Below are 15,219 nucleotides of genomic sequence, written 5' to 3'. Positions count from 1 at the left end.
TTTTCTAATTTTTTATAGTATGATCTTTAATATTAAGATTACATATCCACTTAGAATGTAGTATGAAATGGGTTGTAAAATGTTGATCTAAGTCTGATCTCTACAGGACTGCTTTCCAGTTTTCCCAGCAGTTTTTATTACATAGAGAGTTTTTCCCTAGGTAACATGTTTTCCACTTTATCGATCAGTTGGGTTATTGAATTTCATCATTTCTGCTCCTTCCTTGTCTAGTCTGTTCAACTGATCTACCTCTCTATTTTTTAACCAAGATCAGATAGTTTTGATGACTGCAGTTTCATAATATAGTTTGAGGTCTGTAAGTGCTATTTCCCTTTGTCTCTAGTTCTTTTCATAATTTTTCCTGGATATTTGAGATCTTCTGTTTTTCCAAATGAATTTTGTTACTATTTTATCCATTTTTGTAAAGTATCCCTTTGGCAATTTGGTTGGTATAGAATTAAGAGTGGAAATTAATTTTGGCAACATTGTCATTTTTATTATATTGGCACAGCCAATTAGCACTAAGGAACACTTTATAAATGAATCTGTTTGAGTCTTTTGTGTACTTTAGGAGGTCAGTCTCTAGATATTTTGTGCATATTTATTTGGAATGGGGCTTCCCTTTCTATTATTGTTTCTTGTGTTTCGTCATTATTATGTAGAACTTCTGTTGATTTTTGAGGATTTATTTTGTAGCCTGAAACTGCCAAAGTTATTGTATCAATTTGTATCTTTACTGGTCCCCTAGGATTTTCAAAGTAAACCATCATATCATCAGCAGATAGAGACAGTTTAAGATCTCCTCTTTACATGTCTTTATTCTTTTAGTTTTTTTCTCTTGTCTTACTGCTATTGCTAACATTTTCAGAAGTAAATCAAATAATATTAATGAGTTTTTTCCATAAGTTTCATGTGGTGCTGAGAAATATGTATATTTTACCATACCATTTAGAAGGCATAATAATTTTTTTCACTGTAGTTTCTCCAGCAATTCATTCAGTTCCATATTTTCTCTTTTGTTTATCTTTCTGTTAGACATCCAAAACTGAGAGAGGGATATTGAAGCCTCTTGTCACTATTGTGTTACTGTCTATTTCTTTTTGAAGCTAAGATGATGTTTCCTTTATGAATTTGGATTCTAAGGCATTTGAAGCTTATAAGTTTATTACTGATATTGGTTTGTTGTCTATAGTTCCTTTCAGCATAGTACAGTTTCCTTATTTGTTCCTTTTTATTTTTTCAGCATTTGTTTTTGCTTGGTCAGATAGCATGATTTCAAATCTTCTTATTTTGGATTCTCTTGATGTAGAATAATTTTTCTCATCCTCTCAGTTTTATTTTGTTTGTCTTTGTTTTTTTTTTATTTGTTTCTTGTAAGCAAACAATTGTAGGGCTTTGTTTTACTGTCCAATCTGTCATTCTTTTTTTGTTTTATTGGATTGCTTAATCCATTCACATCTAAAGTTATGAGTTACTTTTATATTTTGCTCCATCTATCTCTAATGTTGAGTTTTTTCAAGTTATGATTTTTCCCTCTTTTTTTGTAAACATAGCATTCTGGCTTTTCAATAACTTTAGTCTCTTTTTTAAGTTGGCAGGGCTCCTCCCTGCTCATATCGCTGATTATGCAACCCCCTGCTGAGCTCCACACCCTCTCCTGGTTACCTTTTTTCCCCCCATGTTTGCCTCAAAATCTCTTCCCTTTGTCTATAGTCCTTCACTCTCCTGGATGTCCATTGTCCCCTAGGGTTTCAAGTGCCCTATTCCAATATAAAACAAGTAGACTTTTCAAGCACCAAATTCTCCAGGGGTAAGGTCCCCACATCCCTACATGGATCATCTTTCTTCACCTGTAGGAGCGTTTATCAATGGACCATCCCCCCATCACATCCTCTTCATCCACTCCCCTGTAGGTTTTTTTCTTTCTGAGACCACAGAGGTCACCTCCCCCTCATTAATAGACCATGATTTGACCCCAGCACATCACATATTCCTCTCCCCCTTCTCCTGCTTCATGTACCCTCCCAAGTTGTAATATAACCCCCCCCAAAAAAGACCACAGATTTACCTGTAACTTCCATGTCCTGTTTCACCTCTGTCTCATTGTGTATATTTAAAAAGCAGTCTCTTAATGGTCTCTGCTCTCACTCTGTTGCTATGGTTGTCCTTGCTCATTGAATTTATTTACAATGCCTGCATTTCTGCTGTTTAAAGTGTTGAGAATCAAATAGCCTCTTCAGTTCTGTTTTTCTTGCTAAAAAAAGTTTCAATTTCTTTGTTGTTATTGAACATCCATCTTCTTGCCTGTATAGTTAAGCTCAGATTTGAAAGAGAGGTCGCCCTGGGTTGTGTCCTTAGATCCTTTGCTCTTTGGAGCAAACACATTATTCCATTCCCACCTCCCTTGTCTAGTGAGTGCAAAATAGTCTTACATTATTCAAATGCCCTTTCCTTTGTATTTGAAAGTCTTTCTCCTGAACACTTGCAGACTTTATTGTTTCTGAATTGAATTCTTCTGATTTCCTTCATTACTTTGTTAAAGTTTTTGTCTTGTCACAAGCTTCTGGGAGATCTATTGTCCTTAAGTTATCTCCAAACAACCTTTCTTCAAGATCAGTATGTTTTGCTTACAGATTAAGCATATTTACTTTTACTGTTATCATTTTGCTTCTCTTCTAAACTTCATTTTGGGGTATTTGCACTCCCAGTCTGTTGTTCTCTCTTTTGTTTCTTTGGTGAGATTGCTTTCACAAATTCGAATTTTTCTGTTCTGTCCATCATTCTTGCTGTGCAGGCCATAAATTCTGCTCTTGTAATTCTCATTTCTCTTTTGTACCACTGAGGAACAGTAAGTTCCATGTTGTCCTCAAATTCCACAGAATCTTCTGTCTCACCAAGTGTTGGATCATTTTCCTTCGTTTCACAATAGTTATTCACAGATGTTTGTACTCATTTACTAGATCTGGAGGCCATATTTCCTTCAGCTGTTATTGTTTTTCCTGTTGACTTATCAGTTTATATTCAACATTTTTGAGTTTTTTTCTTCCTGAAATCTTTAGTAATTTCAGTCCTCCCCTTCCCCCTTATTTTCACTATCATGCACTTTTTGACCCCCTCTTGTCTGATTGTGATTTCCTTAGGAGCTGGATCTCAAAGCATCTCAGCCTTCCAATACTGAGAAATTCACAGGTCACCAGACTATATGTCTGCCTCAGGTGACTTAGGTGGTCAGAACTGGCCTCCCACTGGATGCTTTGTTCTCTTCCTCAGGTTCAGAGGAGGGCTGAACACTCTTCCCCTCCACTGCCCCACAGGACACTGTCCGAGTACCCTATACCTTTCTCTCTGTTTATTAGTTCTTTGACCCAGAAATGGCAATTCAGTGCTTCCCAGCACCGTTGCTACAGGATTGTCTGCACCAATCCTGCTCTTCTGCTGTACAGGATTGCTGTAGTTCAGAGCTCTCCAGTGCCTGGCACATAATAGGGCTATATACATATTAATCATCACCTAACCTCCTCGGGACTCTGTTTCCTCATCTGTAAAATGAGGAGATTGTACCAGATGACCTCTGAGGTTTTCTTTAATTCTCGATGCTATGACTCTAAGTTCCTCAACCTCCCTGGGCTCCTGAGAGACTACAGTCACATAGCTGTCTACCGCAGCCAAAGCAAATTTCTGTAGCCTGGAGCCAGGGTCTCCATGGTGCTCGAAAGAGAGAGGAAGGACCTGAGTGTGGGGGTAGATTTTGTCGAAAGCCTGTTGTATTCTTGGGTCTGCTAATGCAGCTGGTAGTGTGGGAGGTCGGGAGGGAGTGCTCAGAGAGCTGAGGATCAATGAGCATGGGTTCATGGGAAGATGTGGGGCAGAATGACGGGTCCCATGCCCTCCTTCTCAACCATGTGCACTACCTGCCACCTAGCAGATGCTTAATAAATGCTTGTTGAATTAAAGCGTTGTGCTAGGTACCAGAGATCCAAAGACAAGGAAGAAACAGCCCGTACCCTTACGAAGATGACCTTTTGCTGAGAGAATACAACATGTATAACCGAGGCTCAGTCCAGAAAAATAGAACAGAACCAAATTGTTTTTCCTTAATCTGCATGTGTGGTAGCCCCCCTGGCCCAACTCCAGCATAAGCTCTTTGAGGGCAGGGCCTATGTCATTTTTATCTTTGTGCCCAGAACAGTGTCTGCACATGATAGACACCTAATAGATGGTTGTAAGTTGATTGATTTGTATCCCCACACCCCACAAATGGCTGCCCCTGGAGGGCAGGATTTGTCTCACTTGTTCTTGTATCCCCATTATGAGAGTGCATCTGGACCTTTGCTCTGGGATGTTGAACAAGCCGAGGGACAGTAGACGCCCGCTGCCAAGGCAACACCTGCAGCCAGCCCCCACTGTGGGCTGTCTGAAGATTCCCCACAGTCACACACAAGCACCTCCCTCAGCCTCATTTTAGAAAAAGTGAACTCCAGGCACAGAGCAGGAGGTCCACACTCATCTCCTCCAGGAGCTTTCCTCTGGTTCCAGCCTCAGCCCAAAAAGCAGAGAGATGTCTGGGTACCTTGCTCTCCTCTTAGCTGCTGCCCTGGTTCCTGGTAAGTTGTCTTCCCTGGTGCTCTGGGAAGTTTGGGAAGAGCTGTTCCTGGCTTCTAGCTTGTCACCAACTTCTTTCTGCCCTCCCTGCAGCTGGCCAGACTGCCATGGTCCTGAAGCAGGGGGTTATCTCCATGATCCGAAACACAGGAGGGTCTGCCACCTTGACCTGCGAGATTTTCAGCCCCACGTTCGACAATATCCACTGGTACCGTTACCAGGAGGGGAAGGCCCCGGAGCGTCTGGTGCGCTACTCCATGAAGAAGTCTGAGTCCGTACTGGACACGGGATTCAGCGCCAACAAAATCAGGGCTTTTAAGGTGAAGGACACCAGCTGCAGACTAATACTGAGTAATCTACAGATCAGTGACTCTGGAATGTATCACTGTGCCAGCTGGGACGGACCACAGTGGCACAGGCTGCCACAGTTCCTGAGTAAAACATGTCACCTGAAGTAGCTGACATTCTACTCAGGAACACTAGCCTTCATTCAGGACAGGCTGAACACCTTCATTTGGACTAAGATAACCCTAAGCCCCAGAAACTTCTTCAACTCTGAACCCCAAGCCCAGGAACTTTGGCCAAGATATTTGAGAACACAAATCTTTCAGAGGTCAGTAGAACCCAACTCATTCCTCTGCCTAGAACAGACACAGCACTGGCTCTGAATCAGAGCACTTGAGTTCAAATCTAGCCTCTAATACTTACTACCTGTGTAAGGGAAGCAGGCAGGTAGTCCAGTGGATGGAGTGCTGGGCCTGGAGTCAGGAAGACCTGAGTTCAAATCTGGCCTTAGACGCTTACTAGCTGGGTTATCCAGGAAAAGTTACTTAACCTGTGTTTGCCTCAGTTTCCTAAAATAGGAATAATAGCACCTCCCTCCCAGGTTGTTGTGAGGATCAAATTAGATAATAATTGCAAAGTGCTTAGCACAGTGCCTGGCACATAGTAGGTGCTATATAAATATTAATCATTAATCATCACCTAACCTCCCCGGGACTCTGTTTCCTCGTCTGTAAAATGAGGAGATTGTACCAGATGGCCTTTGAGGTTTTCTCTAGCTCTCAATCCTATGACTCTAAGTTACTCAACCTCCCTGGGTCTCTGTTTCCTCCTGTGTAAAAGGAGGAGGTTGAAACTAGAAAAACTAATATTATCAAATATTTATGTAATGTTTCTAATATATTATCTTATTACATCCTCAAAATACCCCTGGGAGGTTTGTGCTGTACTTATCCCTGTTCAGTCTGGAGTAGAGATAAGTCAAGTGATTTGCACGCAGGGTCACAGAACGAGTAAGTATCTGATTTGAACTCAGGTTTTCCTGACTTAAAGTCTAGCTGTCCCAGATGAGTTCTGGGGTCCCTTCCAACTCTAAGACTCAGATCCTGGGATCTTGAACTTCTCCAAAGAGGAGGCCAGGGAGGGGCTATTACTTTAGATATGTCTTTTTCTATGTTCTCTCTCCCTGGTAAGACCCAACGCTCAAAGGTGACTTGTTCACCACCCACATCGAGAGTGTTTGCTTGACTCTGTCCAGTGTTACATGGGCACTAGAAGTTCAAGATGGAAATGATTTCTGCAAAGGCCCTTTTTCTCTCATTTTCCCACTAACTGCTAAGCACCAAATGCTTTTGAAGGCTAGTTCACATGCCACCTTTTCCAATATGTCCTCCTGATCCCTTCTATAAGTAATGATCTCCCCTTGACTCACATGGCACATTGCTCTGCACCTCTCAAATTCACTTGGCGTATAATATGATAAGTTACAGTTATCTATGAGTAGAAGACTATGGCTACGTGTTCCCAGAGACAACATCTACATCTCACAGAATGGGTGCTAACACTCTTCCCCATGATTTGGGTCCAAAGTCACTCAATAATATGGCTTCTGATCCCCCACCAATGCTTTTGCCTTTAGTAGTCAGCCAGGGGACAAAATTAGTTCAAAGAAAAGGACATGTGATGAAATATCATAAGGAAATCACAATAAACATTCCCCCCCAAAATATTCTTGGGCACTGTATGCCACAAATGCATATACTGTTAGTGGGAAGAGAGAAGACCAGATAGGGAACACACGTGGCCCAGGAACACTATGTGGAGCCAGGGCACAATCATGGCATCCCGTGCCTCCACGACTGCAAAGTCACTGTTATCTTCTGATGATGTCATCACATGGCTCCCACTGGATTTGATTCTTGCTGGTCTCTACTAGACCCATTGTCTTCACCAGATGTAACTGCAATGAATGTGTCGTCTCTAAGAGAAGCGTGCTACATCCTCCTCGTGAGAAGAGCGAACTCTTCCATGCTCTTTTAGTTTAAAGCATTGAAGCTTTCCATAACACCCCACTCCCAACAGACCCTCCAGAGAGCTCAGAGAATCATCCTTGTATTTCAAGGCCCGCAAGAGGAGCAGACGCGAAGGGCAGGAATCACCCTTTTAGTATATCCAGAGTTCCATAACATAGCCAATTAAAATAGCTTTTATCACCACACAATATGAAGTCCATCATGCCTAACCTGAAGAAGTCAGAGGACATCTATAACTGCTCTAAGTTGGAGGAAGAGTGTCTGAATCATGCAGCTGCGAAGGAGACCCAGCCCAAGCTTCTAGGCACCTAACTGAGCATATTTTAAGGCTGAGGTGAGTGTGTGTGGAGAGGGGCATTACACTTGTCCTTCTAAAAAGTGGCATCCAAAACTGAATGCAATACCCCCAAAGTGGTCTATGAATGAATGAATGAATAACAACACATTTATGAAGAGTTTTCTATGTGTCAGGCACTGTGCTAAGTACTGGGGAAATAAATATAAAAGTCAAAACAGTCCCTACTCTCGAACTCATGGCACTTGAATTCTAATAGGAGAGGACAACACATAAGGAAGTGCTAGACAGGGAGGTGTGTTTTTGACTAGAAATCATGGAAATGGTGAGAGGGGTCATAGGGCAACTGACAGGCATGAACTTTCTAGGAATATTAGTGCCAATTTGATTACTATTCTAAGGGATATAAGTGTGTATGTGTGTGAGAGAGAGACAGAGAGAGAGAGAGAGAGAGAGAAAGGGAGAGAGGGAGGGAGGGAGGGAGGGAGGACACAGGGGTGAAAGCAAGTCGTGAGAATGTCCACAGAGATACTGGAGATGCATAGGGAGACACACAGAGAGAAACACATGGCATTTGCTGTTCGTTACACTAAGCGCTGGAGGAGGCAGAAGCCGACAGAGCCTTTCCCTTCTTAAAGGTGGATTCTATTTCTCCCTCAATGCTGCGTAAGTCCAAATGACCTTTTTTGGCTACCATATTAACTCATATTCAGGGGACCTTTGGACACCAAAAGTCCCAAACCATTTCCAGAAAAACAGCTATCTCACCATAGTTTTTATACTTGTGAAGTTTATTGTTTATACCCAAGTATAATAATTTGTTTATCTCCATTCAGTTTCATCGTATTCAATTAAGCCCAACATGTTAGCCTCCTATGAAGCTATTGAATCCTGATCCTGTCCTCCAGTGTGTTAGCTTTCCCTTCAAGCTCTAGGTCATCTTCAGACTTAATCAGCAAATCCTTTATACCTTTATATGTCATTGATAAAAATATTAAACAGCATTGAGCCATACACAAGGCCCTAGGGAACTCCACTGATGACTTTCTTCCAAGGTACTATTGAATTGTTAGTGGCTGGCTACTCTTTGTGCCTGACCATTCAGCCAATGTTGTATTCATCTGTCTATATAATATATCTGAATATTCAATAGTCTAGTCTACAGCTCCCCATCTTACCCACAAGAATAATATGAAATCTTTTACCAAATAATTTCTGAAAATCTGGGTAAATTATAGCTACAGAATGGCCCTGTCCTACTCATTTAGTGACTTTGTCAGAAATGGGGATAAAGTTCATTTGGCATGATCTATTCTTGATGAGGCATTGAGGTAGTCCAGTGGATAGAGTGCTGGGTTTGGAGTCAAGCAAGATGACTTGAGTGTAAATCTCGCATCTTAAATTTAAGGCTGTGTGACCATAGGCAAGTAATTTAACTTCGTCCAGGCCCAGTTTCCTCATCTGAAAATGTGGGTAAGAATGGCCCCTACCTCATCAGATCATTGTGATAACAGATGAGATAACACGTGTAGAGTGCTTTGACCACCTTGGACAGTTATAGAAATACAAGCTCTGGAACTGCCTGGCTTCTTTTAATCATCACTTCCTTTCCTAGATGCCCATTTACCACAGCTTTAAAAAGACATTCTAGAATTTTATCAGTAATTGAAGTAAAGAGCACTGGCCAATAATCTGTAGGTTACATTCTCCGCTATTTTTTTAAAATTGGCACCACCTTTGCCCTTCTCTGATTTGGTAGGACTTCTCTTTTTCTCCATGATTTTTCAAAGATCACCGTCAGTGACTACTCCATCATATCTGATAGTGCTTTCAGTACTCAAGATGATAGATTCATCAAGAATAGCTAGGCATCTTTCATTACCTTCCTACCTCTCAACAGAAGCAATTCCCTATTATTTCTTTGTGTTGTCTCCTTTTCTGCTCCAGGTTCATTCTCACTGGCAGAGAAAACACAAAGAAAATAACAACTGTACAACTGTGCCTTCAACTTCATCAGTTATTATCATGCAAGTCACTCTAAATAGGGTTCTTATTTATTCTTTGATCATCCTCATTTCCCCAGTATAGCTCCTTTAAAAATCAATTTGTAATCCTTATCTTTCTTTCCTCAACAGCCTTACTCCATTCTCAGCTTTAGCACCTCAAAGCATTTTCTAAAGATCATGCCACATTTCTTTCATTAATTTTCTATTATCTACACTTGCTTTTATCCTCTGTGCATGTCTTACAAAAATCTAAACTGGTTAATGAGTTCCCTGTGTATCCACATTGGTCTCTTTCAACAACTACCATTTTACCTCCTCACTGGAATTTTTTCTCCTTGTGTCTTCAAATCTTCACTCTAGGGAGTTTCCTATTTCTTCTAGATAACCATCCCAGCAGAATTCTGGGACCTGGGACCTTTCTATGTATTTTTTGCATCCGTGAAGTCTTCTCTCCCAATATCTAGGGCATACAGCCTACTATGCCCGTTTTTCCTCTTTTTCTGTATCACAAACTCTAAGATGGAGTAATCATTTGCAATTATTTTCACCCCACAAACCATTTTAGCAACAATAACAATAAACAATGACATAAAATACCATCATTTATGAAAAGCTCACTATGAGCAGGACACTGAGCTAAGCACATAGGATATGGAGACATAGAAGAGGTGTTTGCTAAGTGTGTTTCAGCCATTATCCAATTTGACCCTTGCAAAATGTGGTAGGTGAAGAGGTTTAGCTACAATTCCCAGAAAAACCTTAAAACTTTTAGATGCCTTGTAGACTCACTTATCTCTCTTTGACAAAAAGAACCTGGTTTCAGTTTTGTTTACCAGTCCCAGGAAACCCTTAAAGTTTTAGAAACTGCCTTTTTTCCCTTTGAAAGCAAACGTCCCCTCCCAGCTCCCTTCATTATCTATTCTCATTGTCTGTTCAAATCACTCAGACATTCCAAATGGAAATTCTCACCTGGTCCCTTTTCCAAAGGGTCCACCTCCCCCATCAACTGGCTTTCCCATGGTTTTGCCTTCCTGGCCATTCCCACCCTTAATCCTAGCTAGGCACCAGTGTTCCTTTCGCCCCAGCTTGCTGGCCACCCCCATCCAGATCTCCCTAGACCCCTCCTCCCCTCACCCCAAACTGCTTGGCCACTCCTTGGACCCCTCCTCCCATCACTCCAAGCTGCTTGGCCCCTCCCCAATCAGTCTGTACTAAAGGCTCACCTTTCCCCCATTCTGATGCTGAGCTGTTCTCGAGCTTAGAAGCTGAGACCCCTCATGCCCGCCCTAATGGGTGTCACCTGGCCTGACCACCTTAGCCCCAGCCCCCACTCAGACTCTGAGCTTTCTAGACTGCCTCATGCTGCTCTTTCTTGTGAGCATCACCTGACCACCTTGAACCCTATTTAGATCACTGATGTTTGGGGTTCCTTTGGAGTCTGGCCTATATGCTTATCTTTAATAAACTTTTTCTCTGGCTGGAAGAAGATCTGAGTTGAATTCATTCAGGCAGATCTGTGCCATGATTTGGGCTTTTTTCCATGATCTTGGGGTGCCTCTGTGCATTTAAGAACACCCCAAGACCGCCCCCCTCTTCAGTAGGCACTATTGGCATTATTATCCCTGCCTCACAGACAAGAACACTCAGAGGGTCCACTGGGCCCTTGGTAAAGTCTCCCCACATCCCTCAAACTAGAGAGCCCCAGTAAGAGCCATTTCTACACTCTTGAGTTTTGGAAGGATGTTATACGCGCAGGTTCACATGAGGGGCTTTGAGTAGGGGACAGACATTGGCCTGAATGGTCTGTAGTGTTCTGTTGCTGACATTAGGCATAACTTTGTGTCTCATTTCCCGGGTCTATAAAGTGGGAGGTTGGATTCAATACCTAGGGTCCCTTCTAGCTTTAACATTCTACCCTGAGATGCCTTCAGAAGACTATGAGCATGCCCAGTACTGCCCAATAATGTATACATTTAAAAGGACAAGTTACAGTGCCTGGTACATAGTAGGGTGCTTACAAAAGGGCAATGAGTTTAGGGAGAAAGATGGAGAAAATGGGAATGAGAAGGATTGGGAATCATAAAGGTTGGGTTGAATATGCACTAAATAAAATTAGAAGGAAGTCAGTTTCTTTTGTTAATTAATAGGTGTTCATTCTCTTTAGACTCACTTTGGAAAACCAATCCATTGTTATTTCACTTAATGGAGAGCAAAGTGGTGTTTTATCCTTCCCCTCCATCGAGCCTCCTTGAGGCTTACCTCCCTTTGGTTTCTCTCTTTGATCTCTTCTGCTGGCACTCAACCTGTGAACACCTGCATCTCTCCCCACCCCCAGCCCAAAAGGAAGTGCCTCAAGAAGAGTAGCATTGGGAGAGGCCTTTCTGCTGGGTGGTCCCAGCTTTCGGGCTCCTCTCATCTAAATCTCCTCAGAAGTGTAACCAAGAAAAAAGGTCTCCCTGCAGCTGGGAACATGGGGGGAACCTTTTTCTTGTTTTTGTTTTCCCTGCTTCCTGGTGAGTGTGTTGTGGTCATGGTACCCTTGTACTGGGGGAGGGGGGACAACCCAAGGCTCCTTCATCCTCTTCTCCCCTGATCGTTTTTATTCTCATTCCAGCTCATCTGTCCAGTGCCCACCTGGAGCAGGAGGTCTCTGTCATGGGCATTCAGGGAGGCTCTACCATCCTCACTTGTCAACTCTTTGATTCTATTTCCACTGTGGTACACTGGTACCAGCTCCAGGATAGAAGGCCCCCAGAACGCTTTCTCTACTTTTCCTTGCAACTAGGCACAGCCAAGTTTGATAGGGGCTTTGATGATAATAAATTCCAGGCCCATAAGGATGCATTTAATGATGGGAATGGTGCCTTGCTAATCAAAAGGCTGGATGTGAGAGACACTGGCATGTATTACTGTGCTGTCTGGGACAACCACAGTGCCCCAGAGGGCATCTCCTCTCCACACAAAAGGCCCTGCTGTCTTTGGCATCTTGGAGCAGCTGGTACTCAACACAGTAGGGCAAGTTTCTTCTTCGATCATACCCTGTCCTTGCTCACTTCAGCCTGTGCAGGGACTCAGCTAATCTTCCTTCCAGGGATGAGGAAAACCCCTCCTCCAGTCCAACAGACCCCACCACCCTCCACTAAACACCTAGCCCAAACCCTGAGAAAATTAGCCGAGAGCACATAAGTCCATCTTAAAATTTCCCGGGATTAATTGAGTTCCAATTCATGACCACACAATTTTCCTGCTTGGACAACTCCCTTAGGTAAATTTAAAGATCCTAATGTAATGAGAAGATTGGCCAATGAAGGCAGAATCCTTGGAGAAAGCTTAGATTTCCTTTCTCCAGTGGGTTATACAGGGTATGCTGAGGTTCTGAACCAAGTTTGCATACAAAAAGATTGAGATGTTCTTCCCTTTGTTCTTTTGTATGTTTACTTCCTGGCTAGGATGAACAGCAACATTTCTCTTTCATCTGTTCCCTCCTCTCTTTTCTCCCTGCCACCCCCAGAAGGCATGTCCCCTTGTCTCCTCTAACATGCCTGCCACCCTGGTGCAGGCTTTCCTCCTCTCCAGCTTGTATTATTGCAGTAGGCTCTGGTTGGCTCCCTGCCTCAAGTCTCTCCCTATTCCAGTCCATTCTCCAAAGTCTTTCTCCTGATGTGGATAAATTGTTTTTTTAAAGTAATCAGGGTTTAAGTGACTTGCCCAGAATCACACAGCTAATAAGTGTCTGAGGTCAGATTTGAACTCAGGTCCTCCTGACTCAAAGGCCTGTGTGCTATCCACTGTACCACATAGCTGCCCCCAGCTCACTTTTTCAGGTGCATAGATCTGTTCATGTTCCTCCTCAACTCCTAAGTCCTCAACAACTCCCTATTCCTCGCTGAATAGCATTTAAACTCTTAAGTCTGGCATTCAGATCTCTCCACAATGTGACACCATTCCCAAGCCTTATTTTACATTACTCCTTTCCATCCACAGACTGGACCATTTTCTATTCCCCTAATGGGTTCCCCACTTCCCCACTTCTATGCTTTAGTTATATTATTCACTATGTCTGGAATGTCCTCCCTCCTCCTCCCCACTCCTATCCTGCAGGCATTAGTGAGTCATTGGAGATTATTAAACAATGATCACAGCAACAACAATAATAACTAATATTATATAGCATATTAAGGTTTGCAAAGCACTCTACAAATACAACCCTAAAAGGTAGGTGTTATTATTATGCCCATTTTACATATGAGGAAATTGAAGCAGACAGAGGTTAAGCAGCTTGCTCAGAATCACTTAACTAGTAGGTTATCTAAGGCTGGATTTGAACTCAGGTCTTTTTGACTCCAGTGGTCTATCCACTGCTATACCCGCTCATGGTCATACTTATGCTTTAGGAAGATCAATCTGACCTCCAAGTAGAGAACGGACTGGAATAGGGAGAGACTTGAGGCAGAGAGACCAACCAGAAACCTACTGCAATGATACAAACTGGAGGGGAGGAAAGCCTGTACCAGCGTGGCAAGCATGTTAGAGGAGACAAGGGGACATATGTGAGAGACACTGTAAAGATAGAAACCATAGAACTGGGACCAGATTGGCCATTAGGAATGAGTGTGAGCACTGGGTCAGGGATGACACAGAGGTTAGGGGCTTGGATAACTGGGAGGGTGTCCAGGCCAACGTGCCCTCAATAGGAAGCTGGGAAGAGAGGGTTTGGGAGAAAGATAATGAGTTATGTTTGGGTCATGATTAGTTTAAGATGTCTACAGGAAATCCAGTCTGAGATGTATCCAATGAAGATGTGTCTCTGGCTATCTTTTTCTGGGCCTTGCTTTTGTTGACCCAGAACTGTTCCTCTTGGTCCATTCATTCTTCATTAGCAGCTTGGCCAGAATGCTCCTGCTTCAGGTGATTTCTGTGATGTCTCTTTCACTTGACTGTTGATTTCGTACCAGTTTCTTCTACCCCACCCAGCCCCAGTGAGAGGAACCAGGTCATCCAACCACTTGTTTGCTGCTTTATGTAATTTTTCTCACCCAGGTCCAAATAGAAAAAGAAAAATGAGCACCCCCAATCCCATGTAGGCAAAAGGCACAATGACATATACATTGAGGAAGGCTTACCCACATGGAGCCCAAGCAGAGGTCCAAAGCCAACTGGGACTCTGCCAGGTAATTTTTTCAGGAACTAGGACCAAAAGGAGATAATGGAAGTAATCAATTCTTTTCCAATTAAGTAAGCATTTATTAAGTGCTTGTTGTATGTTGGCCCTGGGACAGGTACTAGGAAGACAAAGATAATTAAGTCCTTTCCCTCAAGGGACTTATATTCTATGTGGAGGGGGAAGGAATACATAAGAAACTTATGATCATTTAGGGGAGGAGAGACCATTAACAACCAGGGGGATGAGGAAAGATATGTCTTAGGAGGTGACTGAAGCCTTGAAGAAGACCAGGGTCTAAGATATGTAGGTGAAGAGGGAGAGAACTCTGGGTACAAGGGATACAAATACCAGAGGCAGAAGAGGAAATGCCAGCTTTGTGGAGTTGTAGCCAAAAGGCCAGTTTTTTGGGACCTAAAATGCATGAAGGGAAGTGATGGCCGCTGAATCTGGAAAGGCAGCTTCGAGCCAGGAATCTTTACTACCACAGAAGCAATAGGGAAGCAATTGAGATTCTTAATCAGATCAGAGCACTGGACATGTAGACAGGAAGACCAAACTACAAATCCTGCCTCAGATACTTACTAGGTGGGTGACCCTGGACAAGTCACTTAGCCTCCGTTTGCTTCAGTTTCCTCATCTGTAAAATGAGGGATGATAATAACACCTACTTCCTCCTCCTGGCTTGATGTGAAGATAAAAGGAGACAAAATCGTTAAGTGCTTTGCAAACCTTGAAGTGCTATATAAATGCTAGCTAGCTAGCTATAATAGTAGTAGTAGTAGTAGTAGTAGTAGTAGTAGTAGTAGTAGTAGTAGTAGTAGTAGTAGTAGTAGTAGT

At 42.7% G+C, this 15,219-nt stretch overlaps 1 protein-coding gene and 1 long non-coding RNA gene across 4 annotated transcripts in view; one reads left to right on the top strand and one right to left on the bottom strand.

The window, feature by feature from the left end:
• Window positions 1-4,348, bottom strand: part of LOC114023227 — a 32,770-nt gene extending 28,422 nt beyond the window's left edge. The window contains exon 1 of the long non-coding RNA XR_003566768.1: window positions 2,069-4,348. This is a non-coding gene — a long non-coding RNA (uncharacterized LOC114023227). The remainder of the gene's footprint in view (window positions 1-2,068) is intronic.
• Window positions 4,349-4,464: 116 nt separating this feature from the next.
• LOC114023225 (T cell receptor gamma constant 1) overlaps window positions 4,465-15,219 on the top strand; it is a 47,030-nt gene continuing 36,275 nt past the window's right edge. For 2 of the 3 annotated variants that reach the window (XM_027835764.1, XM_027835763.1), the window contains exons 1-2: window positions 4,465-4,604; window positions 4,696-5,003. In XM_027835764.1, the coding sequence (XP_027691565.1) occupies window positions 4,559-4,604; window positions 4,696-5,003 (354 nt within the window). In that variant the 5' untranslated portion in view covers window positions 4,465-4,558. Of the gene's footprint in view, window positions 4,605-4,695; window positions 5,008-15,219 lie in introns of all 3 variants that reach the window. The other variant, XM_027835762.1, reaches the window with a different exon arrangement.

The sequence above is a fragment of the Vombatus ursinus genome, unplaced genomic scaffold, assembly GCF_900497805.2.
Source record: "Vombatus ursinus unplaced genomic scaffold, bare-nosed wombat genome assembly UNPS02014817.1, whole genome shotgun sequence".
In the NCBI taxonomy this organism is placed as follows: domain Eukaryota; kingdom Metazoa; phylum Chordata; class Mammalia; order Diprotodontia; family Vombatidae; genus Vombatus; species Vombatus ursinus.
The sequence above is the reverse complement of the archived record's forward strand: the minus strand, read 5'-3'. Positions and strand labels throughout refer to the sequence as shown.